The 27,510-nt window shown below is 46.1% G+C and overlaps 1 protein-coding gene and 2 long non-coding RNA genes across 3 annotated transcripts in view; 1 reads left to right on the top strand and 2 right to left on the bottom strand.

Moving 5' to 3' along the window:
• Window positions 1-7,084, bottom strand: part of LOC116997441 — a 34,117-nt gene extending 27,033 nt beyond the window's left edge. Inside the window, exons 1-2 of the long non-coding RNA XR_004418186.1 lie at window positions 5,192-7,084; window positions 408-789 (exon numbers count right to left, since the gene is read on the bottom strand). This is a non-coding gene — a long non-coding RNA (uncharacterized LOC116997441). The remainder of the gene's footprint in view (window positions 1-407; window positions 790-5,191) is intronic.
• TMEM86A (transmembrane protein 86A) lies at window positions 115-26,305 on the top strand. Its single transcript, XM_033062149.1, has 3 exons — window positions 115-219; window positions 15,635-15,899; window positions 20,086-26,305. Exons 1-3 carry the CDS (start codon window positions 199-201, stop codon window positions 20,511-20,513), a joined length of 714 nt encoding a protein of 237 aa, XP_032918040.1. The 5' UTR covers window positions 115-198; the 3' UTR covers window positions 20,514-26,305.
• Window positions 15,906-27,510, bottom strand: part of LOC116997440 — a 39,295-nt gene continuing 27,690 nt past the window's right edge. The window contains exon 10 of the long non-coding RNA XR_004418185.1: window positions 15,906-16,196. This is a non-coding gene — a long non-coding RNA (uncharacterized LOC116997440). The remainder of the gene's footprint in view (window positions 16,197-27,510) is intronic.

Here is a 27,510-nt window from a genome sequence, read left to right as displayed (position 1 = left end):
GCTCCGATCGGCGCCGCCCGCCCGGGCGGGCCCGGGGCCGCCCCCTCCTTGTCCCCGCAGCGCATTCGCCGCGGGGGCCCCTCTCCAGTGACGTCAGCGCCGCCTAAAAAAGCGCCCCGGCAGGCAGGCAGGGCAGCGGGCTGGGCAGCGGCGACGGCGACAGCGGCGACAGCAGCAGCAGCGCGCCCCGCCGCCGACATGGTGTCCCCGGTCACCGTGGTGAGTGCGGGCCGCGGGCGGGCGGGGCGGCGGGGCCCGCGCCCCCTCCCACGGGCACCCGGCCGGTGTCCCCGCTCCCCGAGTGCTGTCCCCGCTCCCGGCCGGTGTCCCCGCTCCCGGGCGCTGTCCCCGAGCGCGGCGGGCGCTCCTCTCCTCCCGCGGCCACCCCTGCCCCCCGGGATGCTCACCCGGCCTCCCCCGGCAGCTGTTGCTCCAGCGGTGCGCCTGCCCGGGCGGCTCTGCGCTGCGTCCTCCTCCTGTCATGTGTGTTTTTAAAAACATCTACGGCACATCTGCTCTACGTGCGCTGCATCTGCTCAGAGCGGCGCTGCCCCAGCTGCCCTGGGCTCGCATCGCGGCAGTGCCCGGCAGCATCCTCCTGTCCCCGCCGTCTCTCTTTCCCCCGCAGGCACCTCTGCCTCGCCATCCGGAGGTGGCTTTGCTGTCCGGCTCCTGGTTTGGGCTGAGGCGTGTGTTGACCCCCGTGTGTGGGGCAGATCTTTCCGTAGGGTGGGTGACCTCTCGCTGAGACCTCATCTCGTCTGCAAGTCAGTCTGGCACTTCCACCACCTAAGGACATGAGATTGGGATTGGTGTCACCTGCCTGTCTCATGGGGAGTCACGATGCTTAATTAACATAACCAGCAATAAGGTAGCAACTCGCTGCTGTCCTGTCAGTAGATGATGTGTGCAGCGGAACTCTTGGATTGATGGAATCAAGCTGGTAACTGAAGGAGCTGTGCCAGCAGTACGAGGAACTGCCCCTGCAGGTGAACAGGGGCTGTTCCAATGCTGAAGGAACTGCCAGGAACAGCAGAGAAGCTGCACTGTTAGACATGCTGCTTTGCATGTTCTCCTTTCTAGAAAGTGAGGGATTTGTTGGAATACCCCAGCAGACTTAAGGATAGCTGTTGGTGGGAAAATTTCCTGGTGCTTTGCTGCAGCACTGAACACCTACTGCTGCTATCCTGGTTCCGTGTAGATCCATTCTCATCTTGTTTTGAAATACTTTGGTTAAGGGCCAGGCTATTGCATACTCTCTGGCAGGTAGAAATCTTGTCCTGATCCTAACTCACAAAGCTGGCGTTCAAAACTTTTAAATTGCTTTGCCAGTTCTGCAGGCTGTATTGTCTGATAGTTTGGATGAATTTTCCCCCAGTTATTAACATGTACCTGGTAAGTTCATCAGCAGCCTGGGGATGACTTTTATCTCTAGAGACAGAGGGAAGTAGCTTGGAAATTGTAACGTTGTAGTGCCAAACTTCTTTTTTGGTCTTTTTCCAAAATGATTTAAAAGGTTTGGTATCTTTGTGCTTCTGTGCCATAAACTGAATTTGTCCCTCAGTAATGCTTTTGGTTATAGTGGATTGTGTATGTGTATCTTGGAAGTGAAATCTCGTGGGGACAGTACTGGAATGGCTCAGAAACTGACAGGATTTGTTTCACAGTTTGCAGTAGGCAGTACTTGGCTGTTGTGATAGTGCATCAGGATGGTCTTGCAGAGTGTTATTTCAACTGAGCTTTGAGGCAAATGACTAAAGCACTAGTACATATTGGGAAAGGTGTACAGAGTTCAGATCAGAAGGTTTTAGGAAGGTAAACTGAGGAGGAAAATGAAAAACCTTCTTTTCTCACTTGCCCTTGTGACATGTAACAAAGCACATTTTTGCTCTGTCTGTATCCGTGACATGTGAACAGTTTACTTCTCCAAAGGCTTCTAAGGCAGGTGTGAAGCTATGAGGAGCTGGAGGGACGATAGGACCGGGAGCTGTGACCAGAGCTGCAGCTGTTTGCCATTGCTGTGGAGCTGGGAGGCAAGGGTGACTGATTCTCCACACAGCTCACAAAAAAAGAGAGCTGCAAGCCTTCTGTGTTGTGAGGAGCAATTTTTCGCACATCTCCATCAGTGGTTGTCATGTCTCTGTTTCTCTGAAGGAGGGCACTGTGCTGCTCCATGCTGGCTGTCCCACAGCCTGGGAAGGGCAGCTGGAATCGGTGTTGTGCAGCAGCCTGTGCTGCCCAGGAGCGTGGTGTGGCCCTTGCACAGCTAGGGGTGAGGAGCAGGATGGCTCTACAGATGATGGGCTCCCTCCAGCAAGTCTCTTGCTGAAGGGAAGGGCAGTGGCCATCCGTCTGGCTGCAGCTGGGTGCTTGCCTTGGGGCCCAGCCCTTATCTCTGTACTGCACTGCCTTTGCTGCATAGATAGACCAGGTCTTTGGAGCCAGCATGGATATCACTGCCTTGACATGATGGGGAGATTCTCTGGAGGGGCAGCACCCGAGGCATAATCAAATTAGCCAGAGGAATTGATTTTTCTGTAGTGTATGTCCTCTCCCAGCATACTGCAGCATCAGCCTCAATGGGGAGAGCACCCAAAGAGCACATCAGAGAGTGACAGGATTTTTCTTGCCCCTCTCAAAGTGATGGCCTTTGTACCATACTGCAGCAGGTGGCCCGGGCTGCTTATGCACAACCTGCTCTCCTGTGTGTCCCCCTCTTTTCTTCCTTAGGACACTCTTAAAAAGAGTCAAAACCCATGAGCTCCAAGTCTGCTCTACAAGCGATAGCAGGAAGGAACCATGCAAGAAGGCATGGTCCATGAAGAGGATCAAGCTAGGACTGCTTGTTGCAATGCCAGCTGCCAGGTGTGCATCATTGCCTGGAGGCTTGGATTATCTGCCCAGTGCACACAGAGACCACAGCATTGTGCAGAGCTCATCAAGCTGCGGTCTCTGATGCTGCACAATTCATATGTGCTGAGCAGGGAGCATGCCCACAAATAAACAAAGTCTGGTGCCAAAGTACCTTTTAACATATTGTGCCAGGTGCTCAGCTGGGATAAAGCTCTGGAGTCCTGCTGATGTCAGAGTCTAGACTTGCATGGCGCTGGGCTGTGGCAGGGAAGATGCATTTGTCTGCCATCCTGTTCCATCTGGTGAGCGATGCTCACTCTGGTTGGAAGTCACCTTGGAAGGAAGCTTTCACTGCTTACTCTGCTAGGCAAGCAGGAGCATCCTGCTTTGAATTTGTTATTCTTGATACTGCTCTGATTAAGAGCTGTTTTTTCTGCATAAAGCCATGTGGGCTGAGAGCACAGTATTGATAAATAGTGTTTGCTTCGTGGATATGTGAGGTTTAATTCCATTTTTGTTCAGTCATCACTGGTCCTACCTTAATAAAAGAGCACTCATTAGTGATTTTTGTCCAGCTCCCTCCACCTCCAACACTGTTGTCTAAGCAGTTTTTAGTATGAGCTTGTGGGAGATAGTCCTTGCCCTAAGGACCTTTCTGCCCAGCCGGCAGCATGATTGCAGGAGCCACAAGTGTGCAGGAGATAAGCCCGGAGACATGCAGTCATTGTGACATTTACATAATGCTCCTTGCTCAAAGGGACCCTATTTTGTCCCTAAAGTTAGGAATAAACTTAGTGTAGGGCTTCACAGCACTTTGAGGAAAACAGGGCGTGGGAAATACAGATATTAATTGTCTGAGGGTAGATCTCTTTAGGGGGAAGTTATAGATGATATCAGTGTGGTTTTTTAGAGCAAGATGAACTAGGAACTCTCATCCCTACAAGATTCTCTCTACACCTGACATGTATTCGACCTAGTACAGCCATATGTGTGGGAGACAGATGAAACACACTTTGGGACAGATTATTGCCCAGAATCCCTATCTTAACAATCCCCATCCCTTCCCTTTTGTCCTCTGGTGTATTTGCATCTTTAAACAGAGATAGCTGGGTTGGGAAAGGATTCATTGTTTTGTCTGCATGAAGGAAGTGGAGTCCTCAGCCCCATCCCTTCTGGGTGGGAAGCAGCAGCACCCTCCTGAGAGCAGCCCTCGTCAGACCTCGGGAAAGATGCAGGATGTCACCAAGACAGAGTATAAAGGTGACTTGTAAAAACTGGGCAAAATACCTGAAAGATACAGTCTGGAAAGCTATTCACCAGCAAGAAATATGGAATAGGGCTGGAGAACTGGATGGGTATCATATGTGTTTCTGAACAGGGGCCAAACCACTCTGATCCAGATGGGTATGGAAACCTGATGTAAATCATGTTGCTTAGAGACTGCTCTATGGACAATTGCAGAAGTAGTAAGTCTAAGCATAGTTTTAAAGGTTTATTATTAGAAAGGGTGCTCCATAATCCTCAAACTTTTGCTGAAAACAAGAAAGCTAGATCACACTGGAACTATTTCAGCCTTTGCTTCTTAAAGAGAGGATGCGTTGTTTCTGCATTAATGAATGAAATGTTAGCAACCATCTAAGTTAGAAGTAACTCTTACGGTTAATTTTACTTTTATGGTTTAATTTTACTCTGTTTATATGCTTTCATTGTAATTTCCTCCATTACTTAAATGCATCATAAATTGGGATTTTATTATGCAGGAAGCATGTAGACATGCACATTCAGATAATACATTGACAGTTATGGAAATATGGCACTACTGTAAAACCAAGCCAGTGTAAATGAATGATAGAAAATATTTCTAAATATCTAAGCTCACTGAAGAAAGGGAGGGAATCATCACCTTAGCAAAGCTTAGCTGGATCTTAGTAACATTTATGTCAGTTCCACCTTTTGGGAGAAGCCTAAAAACTTTGGTCCTACTGAGCAAAAAGCTGTGCTGATTTATGCCAGCTAAAGCCCAGGCATAGTGTTACATGCCACGATTTATTTTCTCAGACTGAACTTGCGCATTCTTGCTGTGACATTGACATTCTTTGCTGTAGCTGTTGCTAGGGGAGGGTGGGCTAGCAGAGCCTGCAAAGTGCGGGCTTCTCTCACGCTCTTCCCAGCACCAGGGAGGGAGCATTAAGCAGGCAGTGCTGATCACTGCTGCAGGCAGTGCTGTGCATTAAAGGCTTCATTAACCCAAGTGTATCACTCAAGGCACACGCGCCTGTTGTTCAAAGTGTGCTTTGAACGTTAAGATTGTGGGTCCAGTTCAGAAGTCTGTACTTACACGTAATTCCTCTGAAAGGACAGACATGCATTTCTTCTGTTCTCTTTTCCTGTCCAAGTATCTCTATCCAAAATACACGGAGTGCAGCAGAAGAGCCAAAGTTATCTTCTCTGTGGGTAACTTCTTAGTGCTGAGGAAATAATAACTCCAGTGAAATTAGACTCTTAGAAAAAGATGGCATCAGGAACCCATCTTCTGCTAGCATGTGGAAACTCTTTAACAGCAAAAGGATTATTACTTACATAATTCCCTTCCTTCCTGGAGGCCCAAGTAGTTATTATATCACCACTTAATTTTTCTACTGTCCTTCATGTCACACAATGCCCAGTAGACTTGTCATTACCGTAGAAATGTAGGTTTTGCTTACTGCAACACACACAAAATGAGGGTGGTGGTTATATCTTCTAGCCTGTTTGTGCCCTTCCTATATCCATTTCTTATACTGCCAAAATCTAAATAGCATTTCAGCTAATGACAGGTTTCTGTGTGGCAAATAGGTCAGTCTAGAGCATGCCTCCATTTAATGCTGTACGTGAACAAGTATCCAGGTGACATGGCACAGAAAACTCTGTCTAGGAGTTTACACACCACCAGAGCTGATGGGCTAAGCAAGAGCTTTCCTGAAATTCATGTGTGCTGGGCTAGGAAGGATTTCAGACACAGGCAGAGCCCAGGGGCTCACACCTCTGACTCAAGAGTTGCACAGATGCAGTTTCATTCTGAATAAATGGAACTTGCCTCTCTTCTTGCGTTAAGTCAGTGTTGCAAGGCTGACTCTTGTGTTGCAAATCTGCCTGTTAGTGAGAATGATGCCTCTTTGGATTCACCTTGCTGCAATCCTATGGAAATGCCTTGTTTCTGCCAGCAGGCTAGTCTTCTCCCAAAAACTAATTCCTGTAGATACCTGCAAGACATGTTCTTGCCAAAACTGAGAAAAGATGAGACAGCCCTTGTTACCAAATTGACCTTGAGACTTCTGTCAAGTTTGAATGAATGGTGAAGTTTCATGTTTTGCTTCTCACCAGATACCAGCTTTGGAGGCAGATATGGCATCAGCTGGCATCAGGCATTAAATTTCCTGTTATGTATCAAAATGAGTGCCTTTCTGCTGGTCTCAAGTAGCTTCTGATTGAATCATTGCTGGAGACTGAGGGAAGTTTGACCTTAAGCCAGCTGCTCATTTTTCAGAACATTCTAGGCACACCAGACAGATTTACATGTCTCCCATGACTTCAGCAGAACTAGGCTGAGGCCATGGCTTTGCTACTGTCTCCCTATTTCCATGTGTCTTTGATTTTTTTAGCGTATGGATAGCAGTGCTGACTTGTGATATAAAAGAAGTGTGATGACAAGGTTATCACTTAATTAATGTTTTAATTGAAGTTTCCACTTTGCTTGGTTGCATCTCTGGATTTGTACCCTCAGTATAAAGGGCATAATCCTCGTAAGCAGCTGCACACTTGTTTGTTTATGCAGCCTGATTACAGCCAGGGTTTTGCAAGTGGAAGCCTTGGTGTATCAGTGTGAGTCCTGGGAATGTGTGGGTTAGTGTTTGTGCAGGTTAGTGTTTGCACCTGCCCACTCCACATCTTTTGAGACTGGCTGGGAAGATCTATTAGTCTTCAGGTAAGTTGTGTCCAATACTGACCTATCCAGGTCACACATTGACACAAGAATAGATATTGGAAATAAAATCTGTGGCTCTGCTGTCATCCTTTGACCTTAACACACTCCTGACTCTTAAGCATGTTGATGCCATGATAACATGAGGAGAGGTACTGCTTTTTTGTAAGCTATTAGAGCAGCATCTCTCTAAATATGCATCTTTATTGGGATTAATTGCTATTTTTCCCTTCTGATTTTCTTCAATATCAGTATTTTGCAAGTTTTCAACCTGCAGGACGTGAAACACAGGTAGAGTAAAGCATTTAATTCAGCTTCCTAGGCTTCCCACCACAGCCTTGTTTCCCTTTGCTGGTATTATTGCAGCCCCTTGCGAGGATTCATACAGCAAAAATCTCTTGTGCAGAGCAGCCAGCTTTCCCAGACACTGGCAGCCGCCCTCCCCTTCTGTTTCAGCTCTTCCTTCCTGTTCCTTTTGCAAAAGCATCATCTCTGCCAAGTGTGCACCAGTCTGTTGTGTGAGCCAGAAAGGTGATCTGCAGAAGTGCCTTTTGAATGCCTGAGGCAGTTTCACCCTTGGCACGTCTTTTTGGAAATGGCTGGTAGGGCTGGTACAGCCTGTCGTGTGCCACCTGCCTTCTGGGCTGCACTCCTGGCTCTTTAGCTGTTCCTGCAAAGGGCTGGGACAGCACCAGTGCCTGCAGTGCCCTTCATTTAGACCCACGTTATTCCCCACAGATTGTAGGTAAAATGACATTTCTATGCTTAAGAGGTTGCTTCTGGATGGAAGGACCTCCCTTCCCTCACAAATACCAATCCCTGGTGGCAAAGCAGCATGGGGCAGGGTAGAGCTTTGCTAAGTGCCCATTTTCCTGAGTACACATTCTTCTGTGCATCCCCGATGCCACAGCGAAATGACAGAGTGGCTGGGGTCCTCCAACAAGAACATAAATGTTGCAGTGGGTTGTGGGGTGCAAATAATGCTGGAGATGGGGGAGTGCAAGCAGAAGATGGATTTCAGCCCTGGGAACAAAGCACTCTCTATGCAGATCACTCTCTGCTATTACCTGGAGATTCAGCCTGCCCTTGATGTTGACAAGGAAAGAACTGACAGCTCTGGGATATTTTATTTGGGGTCTGCACCAGAGACTGGAGAGAGGTTCCAGTTTTGCCACACAGCTCTGGGGGAGATGGCAGAGGGTGGCACTTGTCTGTAGCAATGGGCTTGCAAGGGGATGCTGCTTTTTTGCTGTGGCTCTGTACCTTGCAGCTTGCATGTTGGACTTACCTAAAACTGCTTCTTCCTGGGTAACAGAAATCTGCACTCCCTTTCACAGAAAAGTGTGATATAAATAATGATGAGTCTCCTGAGAACAGGTGCTTGTAGTCTAGAAGCCCTCCCCAGGATAGGCTGTGGGCACTTTTCTGTTAGCAGTAGATTTTTTAAATTTGGATTCTAGTGTGACAGGCCAAATAATTGCCCCTTCCCATCCTGAGAGGAATTGCTTGGGACAGGTATCAACTGTGCATTTCAGAGTGCTGGCTACCTGGCTCCTGAAATTCCCTGTGGCTTCACAGCCACCTCCTGATGTCCAGGGTAGCAGTAGGTCTATGGCCCCAGATGACCTCACTCAAGAGGAAGGGTGTGTACCCTTGCTGTGGCAGTGCTGCAGCTCTGATGAGCAAAATGAAAAGACAGACCCATTGTGGTTCAGGTTTTTAAGCATCTGCAAGGGGTTCTTTTGTGAGTTCTTACAGCAAAGGAAATGTTTGGAGGGCCTTGCTTTCTGCTACACAAAAAGGAAGATCCGGAATCTCGGGAGGGAAAAGCAATCTTTGCTCTGAGATAAGATGTTTTCAGGCAAATACGATATTTTTGCTTTCATTTCTGAGAGCCATTGAACTACCCTGAAAGCACTAGTCTGACAGCCCCTGCAGGCCTGAAGAGGCTTTTGAATTCTTGACTAGTTTAATACTGATAGTGCTTGGCAGTGGCACATTATTGACCATACTCTCCAAAACTGCTGACAGCTATAGCATTGCTACAGATGTGGGGTCAATCATTACTACTTCAGGTTAAGAAGAGGTTTTTAAAATAGCCCTGTTTGTGGTCCTGTGCCAGTCTGGTAGACAGGACCACATTTCCATTGGTAATGGAAAAAAGAAAAACCACCTCCCAGAAACACCCTAGCAAAAATACGTACTTCCAGGCTGAGTCTTCAGGGTGAAATGTATTTGTCTGTATTTTTTATGAGTTAATATCTATTAAAGAAAGGCTTCTCCACCTTGAAGGCTTCCCTGCAGTTCCAGAAAGCCAAGGGAGGTACCCCAGTGACTTTGTAAGGTACTGATGGGTGTAGCAGTACCTGGCTTGATAGCAGTAGGACCTGGGTAGTGCAGGGAGATTCCAGAGACACTGTTGCATAGCTCATTAGCCAAGCTAACAGGAATTAGTCTTCTATTTGGTACAGAAGATAACTTCTATGGATCCTGTAACTCCCTTATCTGCTGGAGGGAACACCCTGCTCCAGTGTGTCAAGATAGCTTTGGACAATGCCAGAGTTTAAAAGACAAGAAGTAGGAGTGGGCTCCTCTTGCAATGTGTGGCACAAGCAGTGCCCTGATGCAGTGGGAGATTTCCTTGGCTCCAGATCCTCCTCTATCTACTTTAGGCTCCTAAAAGACTGTTCCCTCATATTTCTAAAGCCTCCTACAAGGAGTCTTTTGAGGACAAGACTCCAGTTTCCCATTTGTGACTTTTTGACATACCAGGTGTCTACAGATGCATGTTTTTTATCTGAGAGCTGCGATGTCCAAGAGCTCCCAGGTGACAGTGGCTGCTGAGCCAGACTGGCCTCGTCAGCAGCCCTGTGAGCACGGTCAGTGTGACTGCTCAGCACGGTCAGTGTGTTTTACATTCTTCTTCCTTAAGCACCTGACGACAAGATAGGACCACTGTTTTACTCACACTGCAGAAGTGGTGTCTGCAATCTCGTGTCACTGCCACTGCCACAGCACAAGTGGTGAATGAGTGCTCCCTAGCTCTCCTGGCAAAAAGCAGCCCATTTCTGATGCCCAGCTGGGCGGTCGTGCCATGCCCCGCGGTGCCTGGGAGTGCAGCCTCGCTGCGGGGGCTTGAGCTGCTATTTCACCTGGGACAGGCTGGCACAGGCAAACATTCATTGCCCTGCTGCCAGGCATCTGCAGGGAACCTCGTGCTGCAAATTTCCTCCCTTCTCTCTGCATCTGAGGGGACGTCACTCATCTGGAAGCAGCCTCGGTGCTGACAAGTTTTCATCCCCTGTGGTTTATCTGGAGATTCTGTTGAGTGTTAATGTGACTGCAGGTTGGGTAGCATTTTGACTTGGTGCTGAAAATAAGTTTTGTTGTGGCTCTTTTTCCTGCACAGGGGCCCTTGTTAGATGCTAGTTTGAGTGATCCTCACCGACTGCCTGCTCCTCTGTGCCTCCACCAAAGGGCAACTTTAGTGGTGCCAAGAATTTGTGCAGCAATATAGCTGAGTTCACCACCCAAGAACTGTGAGGGCCTGTGCCAATTTTTAAATTGTATTTTTCTGGCAAATATCCATAGCTTGGTGTTAAGAAAAAGAAGTCAAGTATTTCTAGCTCTCAACTCTGTGTTAGTCTGTTGTGGAGCAAAGCTTTGTGGACCTTACTTTGCTTAACTGAGGTGGGGAAGAGAGTACCCGGACTGCTGAGGTAGAGGGAGGATTGATGGAAGCCAACAAATCTGCCCTATTTTGCAGGAGTTTAAGAGACCCTGAGGGGGGAAGAGCTACCTTGGACATTCATGTGTCTGAGGTGGGAGGATGGTCCTTTTGCAGGCTGGAAGTGTTCAGGCAGAGTCCTGTTACTTTCGGCTTGTGCTGGACAACAGAGGCTCTTGTCAGACAAATCCATGTTTTTTTGACCCCTTGGAAACAGGTCTGACTGAACAGCTGAGCATGAGCAGAGTTTCACTGCATTACCCTTGTGGGAGAAACAGAGGCCCGGAGTTATGCTGGGGAGTGCCAGAAGCTGCAATAAAGACCTGGCAAAACTCATTGCATGGCATAAGCATGATGAAGCCAGGATTACCAGCATGTGAATTCTCCCACATGCAAAACATGTACCATCTTCTGGGTAATTTATGTGCTATTTTACAAACCCATCTTAGATCCAGCCTCTAGTCTTGTCTCCACTTGAGGGAAGGAGGATTTATTTATTACCCTGAATTTCCTGCAGCATGTGGAGCCTGTTCAGGAGCCATCTGTCTTGGATGCTTGGCCCTTGGCATCTCTAGCACAAACATAAACCCTCCTATTAATTGCAAAAATATGTTGCATCAACACAGTATTTCAGGCAGGTTGACTGGCTGGTTCAGTAACTCTTCACCAATAACAGAATTTTATTCAGAAGCAACTTGGGACATGTACAAGCCAGTACCTTCTGTGACAAATGGCAGTAGGCAATCGGTTGTCCCCCAGGAGATGTTTGTTCCTGCAGGAGAGCAGAGCTGGAGAGCCTTACAGAGAGCCACATATTCTGGGCAATGAGAAACCAGGGCCATGGGCTTGCAGTGGTAGAAAACATGGCAACAAAGCCAAATAAATATTTATTGGCACAAAACTGGGGGTGACAACTATTGTCACAGTAGGGCAGAACCAAGGCAGGATCCACAGTGCTGGATGCCAAAAGCCAGGAGAAGCAGCTCTAACACAAAGTGGTACAAGGGTGATGGGAGGGCTGGGTGGAGGACAACAGCCCAGCTTTTTTTGGCCAGTGCACACAGTTGTGCTCAAGTGTTGCTCAGCAGAATAGCTGGGGTATTATTTTTACAGCACTTTTCCTGGAAAGCAGCACTTTGCAGCCCAGTGGGTGCAAACCATATCCCCACACCGCTGGTGTCTCTATACTTGTTTTCATTACAGGATGATTTAGGGGGCTTTGCAAAGAGAAGACCATTAGTTGATACTCCACATTGTTTCCTGGAACCAGTGCAAGGCTTAGGAACAGTGAACTCTGTCCAACTTTAGCATTTCAATGCAAGAAGCTTCTGATGTTCTTTACCTCAGGAGGAAGATGTCTCCCTCCCTGTGGCAGCTGGATTTCCTTTCCCACTTGTGATACAGATACAGACAATTGGCTCCAAAATGTTAAAGAAAATCAGAGCACTGTCTTGTGAGAATAGCTGTTTCTCTGTGGATGGGTAGAGGAGCCAGGTGTAAATTTTTTTGGTTTGCAGCAGTCAGAACAGGCCATATACAGCAGTATTTCAAACTGGAGCAGAATGAGCACAGACAAAACAAGAAGGGATCCTGTAAACCTATGAACACATAGGGAGATGGCTATCCAAGCCCTGAGCCTCCAGAGAGCTGCATGTGCCAGTACCATGTTCTGTTTGAAGATCACAGAATCACAGAATGGTTGAGACTGGAAGGGACCTCTGGAGATTATCTGGCACAAGCTCTCTTGCTGAGAGCCAAGACACAACTTCCTCCTAGTCTGCCCAAGTGTTGGAGGGTTTCATTGGATTTGGTTGGACACAAATAGTTTAATAAATATTAAATTCTACTGTAATTCTACAAATACAAAGATAGTGACTTTACAGCAGTTTAAACTAATTTTGAAAGATTCTAAGTAACTTAGTAGCCATTGCAGTTGAGAAAAAGCCCTAAATTATGCTCAGTTTAGAAACTCAAATCTTGGAAATACTGCCTTGTTTTTCATTCAAGATATTTTCTGTGCCGCATTTCAGCACAGAGTAAATTAGTAGTGGCAGGAGAAAAGATTTGGGAAAAAAAATGCAGTAGAATTCGTAACAAAATGGCAAAAGTCAGCTTAAAGCCATGACAATCACACACATTAGTAAAAAGGATCTTGTCACCTCCATCAAGTGCTTCCTTTTCCAGCCCCGTGGTGCAGCCCTATCTCACATTCTGTCTCTGAGACACAGGGACAAAGGAGATGGGTGGTTTAATCCAATTTATCCATGCAGACAAGAAATAATGTTCCCCTTCCCTGTGGTACAGCAAGTTCCATCATGGATTATATGCTTGGCTTTCCTCAAGCCACAGCTTCCAGTCATGTTGGTACATGGTTTTCCAGCACCAGTCTTGACTTGTCCTTCAGGTGGCAAATTGCCCCACCACCTCTTTCCAAGCCTCAGCCATGTGACCAAACAGAGGATAATCCCCAGCCTCACCCTCTGGTTGCCTCAGTTTTTCTTGGAGGACTTTTCCAAAGTATTTCCAGTGTCACTCATGGGACCCTTATCTTGGTCAGAGCCATAAAAGGGATCCAGTGAGCTGCAGCATTCAGTGATGGGCAAGGGCATGGTTGGAAATAACTCATCTGAAGTATACTTGGAGAAAAAGTGTTAAGAAATAAAGTGTCAATGATGAGAAGCCTGTAGCCCTTCTAGAAGTATGAGATCATTCTTACATGAGAGTGCTGTAACTTTTATGCATGAAAAATTCCTCAGTTATTAGGACAGAAATAATACAAACCATTTTTCTAAAATAAAGCTGTCTGGGCTTGCAAAATTCACATTCAGATAGTGAGAAAAGGTAATTCTGAGCTTACCAAGCAAACGTAATCGTTCTGCACAAGTTTGTATCTTAGCTTCAGTAAGGCAAGGTTCCTGGGGAAATGACAAATGTAATTAAAACCGGTCTCATCATGTGTGCACACAGGGGAGGGCAAGCTGTGATGGTAATTGTAACTGCTCCTAGCAGGTGTTTTTCTGTTAATATGAGGTATTAAATAAAACCTACCATGTTTACTAACCCAAATATTCTCCTGTATGCTTCTATGCACTCTTTCCCCTACAATACTTGATAGTTCCCAGACAACTCCAGTACTGTGAGGAGACTACATGGGTTTTTATGACTTTTATTTCAAGTTCATTTGCTATTTGCTGCCAGAATTTTCCCAGGGAATGCAGACAAGGAGTGGTAAATGGTGATTAATTTAGACAGCCTAAGTAGAGGACTCACAACAGCTTGCCATGTAATACAAGAAAGTTAACGGCTTGCTGATGTCCTTTTGTTAGGAAATTGTGTAGCCTGGTTGTTTAATGGAGTGTTTAAAAATTGTGTTGGCAATAGCCTATGAATAATGTATATTGAAATACCTTACTGCCAAGAAACTGCTGATATGCTGGGGAAATTTCCATCAGATGTGAGAAAAATTTTGAAAGCACTGTCTTCTTGGGATGCCCTTTATTTATAGCCTCACTGCTCCAGAGATTGCATTCCCTTTTTAGATACTGCATGTGAAGATGCCCTCCTCTGCCTCTGTCTTCCAACTCCACCTGACTCTAGTTGCTTGTGCCCATTTTTATGTGATTAGGCTTTATCACCTGAGCACTGTAAGCATGGAATATTTCCTGTGCAAACTTCACCTGTTCTAAGTATCTGCACCAAGGCACCCTGCATCAAAGGAAGATGGGCACTGGTCATGACAATGTCCCATGATGCAGGAAGCAGAAAAAGGGTCAAGTTATTTGGGGGGGGAAAAAAAAAAAAAGAGAAGTTGGACTTCACGGTGTGAAATCAGTTTGGATGCCTCTAAATTTTCCCCCACGTCCTCCTCCAGTGCAGGAAGCCTCTATGTGCTTTGGCCATGAGTAGTGGCAAGTCCTTGTGATATGTAGCAAATAAATCTTGTTTGACTAAAGAAATGAGAAGACTGAGGGTGAACCCCTGTTTGCAGAGGAGCTCTGGGGGTTGCACTGCCTTAGGTTCAAGAGGAAACAGGCCTCCTGTAAACTCTAGGACATAGCTCAGGCAGGCATGGAAGCAGTTACAGTCTTTTCCTTTGCTCCTTGTTTTGGCCCTCAGATGTTCTCCAGGAGAAAATAAAATCATAACTTTGTTTCTCACGTGGAGTTTTCTCCACCTGCACTGAAACACAGAAATATGCCAGGAGGGCAGGTGAACACAATGTATATCACTGTGCGGAGTGGTCTTAGCTGTGTGTTTATCAAGAGCAGACACAGCTTGTGGAGCCTGTAGCTCTGTGCCCTGCCCCTGCTGTGGTTTTGTTGAGTAGCCAAGTGCTCATGCTGCATTTTTGTGTCTGTATTTACACAGTAGAGCCCTGAGTCAAAACATTTCCTGTAATATGGGTACTGTACTATTAGTGTAATGCTAGAACAAAGCCACATGAGGTTGATGTTGGTATTAGTCAGCCGAGGAAGTGACATCCTCACCTGGGAGGTTGATGTGTTGGATTTTGATGCTCGTGATGCCAACGGCAAGCTCCAAGCATGAGGCTACAGGGCAGGGGAAAGAATGGGTTAGGAGAGAGGTTATATCCTCAGGGTGATCTGCAACTGGCTAAGCAGGAGGATTTGTGAAAATGGGAGAGATTTGTGCCTTTATTGGCTTGTTTGCTGCTGGGATATATCCAGGCATGCAGTATTTTCACAGCTCCTGGAAAGGTGTATAAAAAGTGTATAAGGGCTAGCCTAAGCACAACATAAGTGACAGGGAACACCAGAGGAGTTTGACTAATGGCCTAAATATTTTCAGTGGAACAAATAAAGAGAAAAAGTTCTAAAACATCCTCCAAATCCACCACCCAAACCCCATCCTGCCAACTGAGAAGTGTTTTCAGCAGAGAGGGTAACAAACGTCTAGGCAGAGAATCATGGTCAAGTTCAACCAGCATTTCTTGGGGTAGGACACTGCCAGCTGACAGTACATGGAAGAGCAACTTTCAAAGGGAAGGAGCCAGTTCTGTTATGAAGTTTATTCCACTGATGCTTCTGATGATCCTATTAATTTCTCGTTTTTTTAATGTTTGTTTTCTTTAGGTGAAGAGTGAAGGCCCCAAACTGGTCCCCTTCTTTAAAGCCACTTGTGTCTATTTTGTCCTCTGGCTGCCAACTTCCAGCCCATCCTGGTTCAGTGCCCTCATTAAATGTCTGCCCATCTTTTGCCTGTGGGTTTTCCTCCTGGCTCATGGGATTAACTTCTTAGTGTCACACCGGAGTGCCAGCCGCATCCTAGCGGGACTCATATTCTCGGCAGTGGGAGACGCCTTTCTCATCTGGCAGGAGCAGGGCTACTTCATTCATGGTGAGTACGGTGTCAGTCCTAAAGGGATGCCACAGTGCCCAGCTGTTACCCTCTTTATTTACTAATGAGTTGCTGGGCCACATATTTTGTTTATTCATGTACAGCTTAAGCCCTGGGTGCTGGGAAGCACTCATCCCTTGACTAAAATCCATCATGGTTTGAGGAATCGCATCATGCATGAGTCTTTCTTTTGAGCTTCTCTTGAGGTTAGAGAGGTAATTGGGTCAGGTTAGGTTTCCTGGGATGTGTCACAGCATCTGGGCTGGCTGGAGTTGAGAAGGTGGCATGCCAGAATCTCTGGGGAAGAGAAGGAAATGCTCATGGCACTCATCAGTTCCCATGAAGCTACAAGAAGTATTTACCTCCTATGTCTCTCCGGGGAGGTCTGTCAGCCCTTTGCTGTGAGGATTGGGGATGGAACATATTGTGCAAAGGTCCTTGGTGGAGAATAGGTGAAGAGGACATTTATGTTTTGATAGACAAGCCCATAGCCTGGGGGAGGTGTTAAGTGGATGACAGAAACCAAAGCAGCAGCAATCTTGTCCTACTTGCAGGTTCATCAGTGTTGAATCATGCAGCCTGTTGTACAAGACATATCTGTTTTGCAAAACATTTAAATGATGGTCAATCAAGGACAAATCTTACTGCAGTGGTCTGTCTTCTCTGCAGAAAGATCCACATCTCTCAGAGCAAAATGAGCTTGGTTTGTTTTGCTAGTTTGCAGACTGGAACATAATGATTCAGATTAGTCATTTAAAGCCATGTTGAACCTGCCTGCAGCAACTCTCTCCCTGGCCTTGGACTGTCACAAGAAATCAGTAGCAATTGAGTCCTTCACTGAACTGACTGGTGGGATTTCTGAAGTTAATTTAACCGGCACAGGGATCACACATAACACCCACCATTAACTGGCTGCTGTGACTGTCCCACTGGAAAATGTGATGAGATGAGGGAACTTTCTTGACTTGTGCTGTTGTCAGCTCTGAAAGTCAAAGGCTTATTTTTTCCCCTCTCTCATGAGGTTAGTATTTAGTTTTATTCTGCTATTCCCACAAGGTCTTTCTTTACGAGAAGGAAGTGTGTGCAGTGCCAGATATGAAAGGCCAAATGCTCTGAATCTGGTTTTAATACTGCTTCCCAAGGGCTTATCCCCATCCCATTAAAAGTTCATGTAAAAATGTTTACTGATTTTGGTGGGGTTTGGATTAGGCCCTGAGGATTGGATCTGTCTGGCTGAACCTTGGGCACATTGCTGAGGAGCTCCTGCTTTCTTGTGGTGCCATCCCTTTTGTGTTGAGTGCTGACATTCCCACCCATGGGCCTCCTCCCAACAGTAGTACCTGGCTCAGTCACCTCAGCCCAACTGCTTTTGCCTCCTGGAGTTGCTCCTTGAGCTATGGCTTGGGAAACATTCAAGGCCCAATTCTCCCCACGATCATTTTCGTGTATGGACTGTTCTGTGCTTGTCCATTCCCATGTAACTGGTATATCTCTGAGTTTCCTCTCACAGTTAGTGCTAGAGGAAGGGTAACCAGTCACAGCAATTCAGCATCTGGTTGATGTGCTTTAATCTGCAAATGAGTCAGTTTTCAACCCTAGTCTCACAACTGAGAAGTTCTGCTTTGTGGCTTTAGGCACAATTTTTCTTCTTAAGGAGAAGAAAAGCTCTGTTGGAGCATTTTGAAAATCTCAGCCCACTGAGCTGAGTTGAAAGAGTAAACCTGGGAGCTGAACAGCCTCACCACGTATCACAAAACTACCTTCTATTGGGAAGTGTTAATGTTTACATTTCAGATATAAGCAAATAAAGTGCATTGCTCCACTTCATCCTTCTCTTTGCCTGAAAAACGTATTTTCTTCTATTTAAAACTCATCAGGTTGCTGTTGTTGACAACTAACGATATTTTTGACATCATTAGTTGTGGGAATTTGAAGTTTCAGGAGAGAAGAGGAAATACTGAATAAAAATCTACATTCTGTTCAATTTCTGCAGTTTTTGGACTAAAAAGGGTTGGAAACTGGGCTCATTTGAAAAGGTTTTGAGACAATGAGTTTATAAAAGGACATTTGTTCATTACTTTATAGGGAAGTGAGAGCCTGGGAACCTGCTCCTGGCACGCTTGACTTTTTTTCATTTTGGCTGTTTTAGTCCACTAATAACACATTATTTTCTGACTCCTGCCTTACTGCATGTAGAAGATACTTTACAGTGTTAATATCTACCTCCTTTGATAGCGGGCACTTAAAAACAATTTATGCTTTTGGTGAAGAAGACAGGGATTAGCAAAAAAGCCTTATTACCAGTCTGAGGAAATCCAGAGGAATAAAGTGGGAGAAAAGGGCTGATCTCCCTGACGTGGTTGAGAAGATCAAGAAAAAGGCCGAGAAATGCAATAGAAATGCACCCCTCCCCTGTGCAGCCATCACAGTTTTCCCCAGTTCCTGGCTTGATTTGTGGGTGTTGAATGAGTAAACCTGGGAGCTGACTCCCTTGTTTGTGACCAGCCCCACCACATATCATGAAACTCCTCCTGCCTTTCCAGGCTGTTTGCCTGCTGCATCCTGTCCTCTCCTCCTCCTCCTCCTCCTCACTGCCAGATGCCTGCATGAAGGACAACACATTCTTCAGTCCCCTTTGCAGAATGCCCATATAATGCCACTGAAGAAAAAAACGTTCCTCACTGATAGGGTGACATATCCTTCTTCTCCTTAAAACCTCCCTGGGCTCTAACCTTTCCTGCACTATAACCCTATAAAAAGCTCTTGTCTTAAATCCCCTCTCAGTTTCTTCAGTGTTCTTTCCATGAGGTGCAATAGCTCTGTGAAACATCAGCTTCTCATTGTCCTCTTTTGTAGTTCTCTTCTTTCCCCTTCACACTGTCCATTTTCTCTAGCCTCACCCTGCAAAACAGATCCCACCAACCCCCTCCCTCCTGTGGATTTCTTTCTCATCCCACCATGGCTGAGCTCTCTGTGGGTGTCTGATCTGGTTGTCCCCATAGGCAGGGAGACAGTTCCACTTCCTTGGGCTGCCTCAATACAAGAGTAGTGGGATGAAGTAACATCTGCCAGCTGCAGGTTTTTGTGACTGCCCTTTACACGAGTGCATCACATGTTAAATGTTAACAAGTGTCCTGCTGGGCTGGAGGACTTGGCTTCCCAGATCCTTTTCTCCATTTCATGCTGTAGAGTTGCACGAAAACTTCCAGCTCCTCTAATAACCCTGCCAGGATAAAGCTGGAGAGGCTGCAGCTGCACCATGTGTGGGTCTGGGAACCAGACAGCCCAAGGAGCTGGGCTCTGTTTGTGGCCCATTATCTACAGTTGTCATGACAGCTTGGAGGCAGCAGCTGTACCAACACATTGGGACATATTTTTGTCAAATGGATTAGTGGCAAGTGAATAACATATGGGCAACACCTTCCAACACCCACATCTGGCATTTCTCAGGGGTGTTGCACTTCAAAGGGAAGCTGGCATTTCATTTTTCCTGACTGATTCCTGGTAAGGTTCATCTGAATCTTGCAAATAGACATAAAATTGTTGGCAGATCACATTGGTGCAGTCCCATATGAAATATGCCAGCTGCTTCTTTCCAGCTTAGGTTTCTCCCAGCTATGGGCAGAGATGAAGAAGCAGCCAGATTTAGTCCTCAAGTGCCTTTGGGTTTGTGGCTAAATATGGGCAGGCTTTGTGTCAGGGTTCAGAGGGATTAGTGTCTTTTGTCACGTTTTGTTCCTACACTGCTGTGGTTCCAGTCTTCCTGTTCCACATGTGACCTATGAGCAAAACACTGTGGATAGTTAGAGGGGTGATCTTTGGTCTGCCTTCCTCCTAACCTTCCATCCAAAGCAGGGGAAGAGGAATTACCTGAAAAACAAGATAAATTCCTTCTTGATCAGCTTCGATCAGTTCCACCCAGCTTATCAGCAGAAAGGCTTTTGTCAAAACAGAGCTGTACTTGGCTGCAGCCAAGTACAATTGTGATGGGGCTTTTTTTTTTTTAGGTTGGGGAGTTGGTATATCTTCCATGTACAGATTTTTGTAATAAAATTGTCCCAAATGGTCAGTATGATTATCACTGGTAGTGTTACTGGTAGGTAACACCGTGAAGAATGTTTTCTTTGCTACTGACTGCCAGTCACTGATGAAAGGTCACACTTTCTGTGTCAATGCCTCTCTCCAGGTCTGCTGATGTTTGCCATCACACACATCCTGTACTCTTCAGCCTTTGGCATGAAGCCTTTGGACCTCAAAGCCGGCTTGCTGATGGGTGTTGTTTCCAGCTCCTGCTATGCCTTCCTGTACTCCTACCTCTCGGGTCCCTTCACCTACCTGGTGGCCGTCTACATCGCCCTGATCGGCTTCATGGGCTGGCGGGCGGTGGCGGGCGTGCAGCTGTGCAACGACCTGTGGACGTGGACCAAGCTGTCGGCCTGCGTGGGCGCCATGCTCTTCATGGTGTCGGACCTCACCATCGCGCTCAACAAGTTCTGCTTCCCCGTGCCCTACTCGCGCTTCATCATCATGGCCACCTACTACGCCGCCCAAATGCTGATTGCGCTGTCGGCCGTGGAGACCAGAGATGAAGAGGACTTCAGGAAGAGGAGCTAGGTGGAGTGCCAATAGTCTGTGAACACATGGGTTATATCTCAGGTGCTGTAGCTGCATTCACCCCTGAGAGAGATCTCCATTTCTCTAGGCACACTGGTGATGTTGATTTTGCTTCTTTGAAGCATTACCTTTGGGAATTACTTTTTTTTTTTGTCGGCTTTCTCTGAAAACAGCTTACTTCAGTGTGGAGTCCACATCAGAAAGCTTAGACTGTCCCTGCAGTAGTTACTCATTCAACTTTTTCTCCTTGGAAGTGCTGTACTACTGCATTTTACTTGTTAGTCTTGAAACGGATGCTGTATGTCTGGGAAGAGGAGGGCTGGTGGAAAGGAGGTTTGGTCATGCACTGTGCTAAAAGGCTTCCTCTTGACTGTAGGCAGACAGGCACTGATCTCTGCTAAAGTTATAGGTAAAAGTCAATTTAACTGATGTTTGTCTCTTTTTGTGCATTACAAACTCAGTATGCAAACTGGAGCTATTCCTCTGCTGAAAAGAAGCTTGGAGGGAGGGTAAAAACATATCCAGCTGGGAGCTGAGCTCTGGAGTCAGTGCCAGCATGGGCAGTACCCAGCAGAACCAGCATGAAGGCAGAAGCCCAAGCTGAGGGCACAGAGTGAGAGATGTTCTGGCAGTGCTGTGTGCTTTGATTGCAGTGATCACTGCTCCAGGACAGGTCTCTAGGTGCAAGTCAGCATTACTGCCTGTGGCAGAACTGTAAAGAGAAGGAGTTTGGTGGGATTTCAGGGACATCGCGATAGCCAGGCCAGTGTGTTCTCCCTTGCCACGTGCACACAATTGCACGGTGCCTGCAGCCACTGGTGAGATGTAATGGGCACATGAGGAACTTTGATTTTTAAAGCAGAACTTACTCATTCTCTTAGTTAGTGTATGCCCTAATTATCTTTAGTATGGCAGACAGGCATCTAATCTTTATGCCTTTTTTCTCCAATGTCCGAACAAGTAATAGTCCATGTACCCATTAAGTTTTAGTAGCACTTTCAGTACTACTTTTAGTACTGCTGCCTGCAGTATCTTAAATCTTTGTGTGAGCATTTCCTGTGATCAAGGCCCTGATTTTGGATGTAGATTGTCGTGTTTTGCCAGCTGATGGAAAATGATCCTCTTTATACCACTTCTTTTTTTTTTTTTCAGAAAGCCCCTTTTCAGCAGAGCTTCCTGAAAAGCACTGTCCTTTGTGTTCAACATGCCTGCCACTTCCTTCTCAAACTCACATTGACCCGCATAGAACCCTGCTAGCTTTTCCCTTGTGTTGAGAGGTGCTGAGTGGGTCTCCTGCTCCTTTCCAGCCTCACCTGGTGTGCCTGGCAGGAAATAGGCGTTGCCTCCCCATGACTTCTGCATCTGTGCAAATGCATCCAGTATTACAGAAATCTGGGTTATCCACCCTGACCCCATGGGGGCATCTGCTGCTTTTCAGACAGGGATCAGAAAGGTCAGCTGCATTATGGAGAGGGAAAGCACTGTAGGTAGCACAGCCCCGTGTAATCCCTTCCCTTTAATGCTGTTATGTAATACTGTCAGCATTCATTCACTGGCACATCAGGGCCTGCCTGGAGTAAACAGCTAAGGGAATTTAGAGCCATAAACCATTTTCATTCATCAGCATTGCTTATCTCCCAGCCACACACTGAACCCTGCACTGTAGCTCTCTGCAGATGTCACCTGCTGTTACTCTGCTTGGCTGTTTGCAAATCTCCCCTGCAACAGTGACCCAGCTAAGCATTTGGGGTGAGTCCCACCATCCTCCCAGCATGTGAGCAAACAGCACGCTGCAGTCTTTGAGTCCCAGCTCCTTGGCATGGGTCAGTCCAGCACACTCAGTCCTTAGCTGGCAGTTCTTCAGAGGAGCTCCCCCACATCCTGAGCTTCCCTTTGCTTTGAGGGAAGTGCTTGTGTGATAAAGTAAGCTTTATTTAAAAGTCTTGAGTTTTGATTCTTTTTTTTTCCTCTCTAGAAACGAGTAGTCTTGCACTGCCTGAAAATAGCTGAGTTGCTTTTCTGTGTACTTTTTCTTCTTGGCTCGCTTTGCTGTCCTGCTCTACCATCAGCCACTGGATACTTGCAGAAAGGAATCTTGATGTGTTATTAGGAGGCCCCTCCTCTCCACAGGCCATCAGAGGTGCATTTTCTGGTGGCAGAGGTCTCTGGGTGGGACAGCAGAAACTTGTGCACCCTAAGTGGGCTGTTGTTCCCTTGCTGTCCTGAGACAGATCACCTGGAGTGACCTGGCTGGGACACAATGGCCAGTCACACTGGCTCCATCCCAGTGCTGTAACAGCTTCAGCCTTCCCAGGAACATGAAGCAGAGCCCTCAGCATACAAAGGAGAGTCCTGGTTGGCTTGGAGGTTTGCTGGCAAAGGCTCTTAATCTTCAAAATCTCTCTCTGGCTCTGCATTCCTCTTTCTAATCCATCTTACTTGAATGAGACCATTTTCCTGGAGGCTCTTTCCTGCTGGGAAGAAACCAGCTGCTGTGGACTGTGATCTGACACAATTTTGAGATGCCTAAATCCTGAGAAGCACTAAGCAGTTGTTGGCAGGCTGTTAAATAACTTTTCTTGAGATTAAAGCTGTTCCCTCAACTCCAGCAAGGGCAATCTTCACTTTGAAACAGAGCAGAAAAAGGAGTGGTGTTCATATGTAACAAATGGGGTTACTGTCCTGTTGCCTCTTTGCACTGTGAAACTGGGGTTTGATCCATTCTTCTCCTTTTCAGGAGCACAGAAGCAGCCAGCCTTTGGCCCAGGAACATTACAGAGGGAATGAATCCTTCCTGGTGGTGTGGTGTTTCTGGCCCCAGCAGCAACTCCTTTTGTTACTAAACTCAGAGGCTATCTTTTGACACTGCTGTACCCAAACATCCTTCTGCAATCCTTGTCTATGGTCACTCGAGCTTACACACTTTGGTTACTTTCTGTAGTTACCACCCTCTTGGAGGTCCACTACCTCTTTAATTGGACATATAAAAGATGCAGCATGTTTACTTCAGCCTCTTTCTGTAGGCAGATCCTCCATGCACAGAACTCCAAGGGTCAGTCAAAGAAGCAGTACTAATTGCAACTTGTTTTTAGGTGCTAGTAATGCTTCTGGGCTGTGTCACAGGGTGATGCTCATCTACCAAGGGCAGGTCAAGAAGAACAAAGCCAGAGGATTTTAAGATTTATTTTTGCTCTGTGCTGAGTATCTGGCTTCTTACTCCTCCATACTGAGGCATCTGTAAGACCAACTGGTTTAAGAATTACTCTAACACGACTTTTGAGAAGATTGCTGAAAGTTTCATGTTATCATCAATAGAGATAATTTATATACTTTTACACAAGCTTATAAAATTCCCAGGAGGAACTTGGCAGCTTTAAGTAGTTCTTCAGAGTTTTCCAGTCCTGACACTAACATCTGCATTTACACCTTGCTATCATGGTATTTTTGGGAGCTGCTCTGGAGGGAACAGATCAAAGCAAACAACAACTGTAGAGCTCAGTGGCAGGTGCCTCTTTCTCTTTACTCGGTTTTTGAATACAGACGGGGTCTTTTATGCAGATGCATCAGAACTGTGTTCTTGGAAGAGGATGGGAAGTTGCAGACTTCTCATGACAGAAATCCTCCTGGATAATTCTCCTGCCTTTTATCTATGCTCGCTCCTTTTGTGGCCTTGGCTGAGTCACTTAATGTGACCGGATCCACATCTGGTGTATGAGGGCCAGTGCAATGCCGAGTTATTCCAGCAGGGGACCGGGCTCTCACCCCATTCTAAATGGAGCTACTAGCCCTTACTTACCTCACAAGGATATTGTGAGGATTGATGCTCATACAGCACCTTGAAGATGTCAAGTGCTATGTAAGTCACAAGTATTATCCAAGTTTAATGTTAAGGTTACTTTTAGGGATCTGCAGGACTTTTCTTAAAGCACAGAATGTGTGACTGCCTTTTCAATTTGCATCAGATAGAAAAAAAGAAGCAAAATATTTATTCGTGCTGGTTAGCAGGATGGGCTCAGCTACACTTGAACTCTGAGGGAGGTTTAGCTTAAAAATCTGAACTCTCTAATTTCAGTTTTGCAAATGGTTTTTAGTTCTTCTGAAAGCCTTGACCAAGTTCTTAGATGTGAACCTTGCATCCAACTTTTGCAGTCTGGTCTTGTCCCTCATTGTCAGCTACAGTCCAGCCAAAACAGAGTACCTCACAGTCTGCTGGAACAGAAAATGAAGTCATTCTGTTCAACCTTCAGTCTGCAGAAGGTCAGCTGGGTTTCATGAGACAACTTTCAAAGGGATGTTTAATTTCTCTGATTGTTTTACTTGCTTTAAAATCAGCAGAGAGAAAAAGCCTTGATGGAATTAATAAGGTCAGCACATCCTTCTTGAATTCCTTTCTTTTCACCTGAATCAAGGAAGCAGTGGGTTTTGTAGCAGAGGAAGTGCTTGTACCACCAGTCCTATGGCCCAGAACAGAAGTTGATCTAGAAATAAGCTCTCAACCATCACCATGTTCTCAACTAAGATAAAAATGCCACTGTTCACTGATCTAAATCTGGACCACAGCTAGAAACTACCTAGTCTTTGTAGCACTAGCTGCTGTACAAACACAAATGAAGGCAAGGAATTACACACCAAGGAATGTGAGCTGTGTACATGTGAAATGGACCATAATTTTGAAGCAGCTGCAGTAAAATCTTAATATGAACTCAGAAGCAAACACAATGCAAATTTTTATGGTTTCTTTAAAATATTTGATGGGTTTTCATTTTCTTAGTTTGGAGAAAATTTTCTTAAAGTTATTTTATTTTTGCTCTTACTGTAAAGAATAAAAATACTCAACTCTAGACAGACTACAAATGAAAAAGAGGTGGCCAGTTGGCAGGAATGCCAAAATTTCTGTGGCTTGTATTGTTTATGTGGTGACACTATGCTGCTGTTGGATGAGCTACTGGAGTGGTGTGATGGCTCAAAAGTGAGGCTAAAGCACAGGATGCAGGGGTTGAGCCACCAAGACTTCAGTGGGAGCATGACTGGGCCAGTTTGGATCAGTCAAAAGACAGAGCATAAGGAAATAAAAGACACCTTTTCCTGACAGAAGAAAAGCAAGAAACCAAAACCAGCCCATTGGGCAATGGTGCTGAATCACTACAAACATATTTATCTAGACCCTGCTGGTGCAGGTTCCTGCTGGACTAAGCCTTGTTCCTAATTCAGCTGGGGAGGCTTGCTCCAAGCCTATGGTGCTGGCAGGGTCAGGCCAGCAGAACCTGAAGCTTTGTTAAATAAAACTCAAAAACCAGAAAGCAACAACAAAAACAAGAACAAAACCCCGAAACCACAAAAAGCACCAAAAACCCCAAAACAAAAAACAAAAGCAAGGAAAAACCAAATGCCACTGGGCAAGTGGCAGTTCTGCCTGCCTGAGAATGCAGAGTGGCTGGTCTGTCCTGAACACTAATCTTTATCTTGGACCCATGTGAGTCTCTTGCTCCAGCCCCTCTCCCACACATTCCAGGCAGAGTGCACTGAAAGATGTGTCTGAAACAGCTGCTCTTCTCTGGGGAGTCAAGCACTTTGCCACGTCTGAAAGTCTCTAGCACTTACTTTCTTTACTGTGATTGTAAAGGTCACCACATACAGTACAACCACTTGATCTGGGATCTTTTCTTAATACATTTTTATGCTGATTTTACTATTTTAATTCTTTGTTTGGAAATGTAATTTTTTTTCTCATTTCTTCTGTGTGTAACAGCAATTAAAAATATTAATTTACTGGGTATTTTTACTGTGCAGATGCAACATCTCCTTGCTCATTTTCTGTTTCTGTCACTTTTTCAGCGCAGAACATGAGGCCCCTCTGTGGTGGGCAGCTTTGTGCCACTTATACCCTACAGCATAATTTGTGCTGGAGCTGCTCAGCACCCCACTAAAGCTGACTGTCACAGTCAGCCACGAGATTCCTACCTGAGAAACCCTGAAAAACACCTACATACAGCCTGCAGAAAACATCCAACACAAACCAACCAGGCACCTGGCTGGTGTTGCACCACATCCTGGGTGCCCTGGGATGCCAATCTCTGGAGCAAGCTTGCCCCTTGCTGCTCCAGCCTGTCCCACACACAATGGACATTTGTCCACACTTCCAGGGAGAAGGGAGCTTGCTGCACAGGGCTGCTCCAGGAAGACTGCTCACTGCCAGGAATTCCCAGACTAATGGCCAAATCTCTCTCGCCCCTTGCCCCAGGAAAAATCTCCAGGAGGAAAGGAGTGGAGTAGTCTGCACATTTTTCTCTTGTTGGGGATCTGATGCCAGCTTCTTCAGCTGTTTGATGCAGTGGCACAGATATTTTGTTTCATTAATCCTGAACCAGGCCATCTGTCACTAGTGGAACAGGTTTCAAGGATTTATAGCATAGAAACACAGCGGGTGTAAGCACTCCCAGTCAATTAAATGGATCTGCTTGCAGGCTTAATGGAGACTCCTTCATACTCCCCTTCTGAAGTGGAATGGTTCCTGATGTGAGAATTAATCAGTACCAGGCAGAAATACAACTAAATTATTTTCAGGGCAGCCTAAAGGGGTTAGCAGGAGGCAAAAGCGGGTGATTTTTTCCTCTCCCTTTTACTTGGTCTTTCACAATTCCTTTCAAAAACTTAGAGGCCTGCTGGGAGGAGCATCCTGTTTCCTCATACCTCCTTCCTAGCTCCAGATGGAACAAAAGTGACACAATATTCTCAAACTATGTCTGAGATTCTCAGAACAGATTCTGACTCTGACTTCTGATTCTCTCACACAGATTCTCAGTGTGTCTGAGTGATGGCCACTGCTATATTTTTATTCCACAACTGGCTCCTGGAAGATTTCAGTCTACATTAAAAGAACCAGCATCAATGTATGTATATTTGTATTGATCTACCTGCCAGCCTGTTCAGTGGTTCAGATTTTCTGTAATCCCTTATCTAGGCAGTGAAGTGCCTGCACTTCCTGTGGCCAGCTCTT

This window comes from Catharus ustulatus, chromosome 6, assembly GCF_009819885.2.
Source record: "Catharus ustulatus isolate bCatUst1 chromosome 6, bCatUst1.pri.v2, whole genome shotgun sequence".
Classification (NCBI taxonomy): Eukaryota; Metazoa; Chordata; class Aves; order Passeriformes; family Turdidae; genus Catharus; species Catharus ustulatus.
This window is presented reverse-complemented; position numbering and strand designations above follow the sequence as displayed.

Excerpts from the sequence above, each read along its gene's own strand:
- TMEM86A (XM_033062149.1), top strand. The coding sequence starts at position 199 with ATGGTGTCCCCGGTCACCGTG. Across the intron at positions 220-15,634 it reads TGGTGTCCCCGGTCACCGTG|GTGAAGAGTGAAGGCCCCAA; the intron begins GTGAGTGCGGGC and ends TGTTTTCTTTAG. Across the intron at positions 15,900-20,085 it reads GCAGGGCTACTTCATTCATG|GTCTGCTGATGTTTGCCATC; the intron begins GTGAGTACGGTG and ends GCCTCTCTCCAG.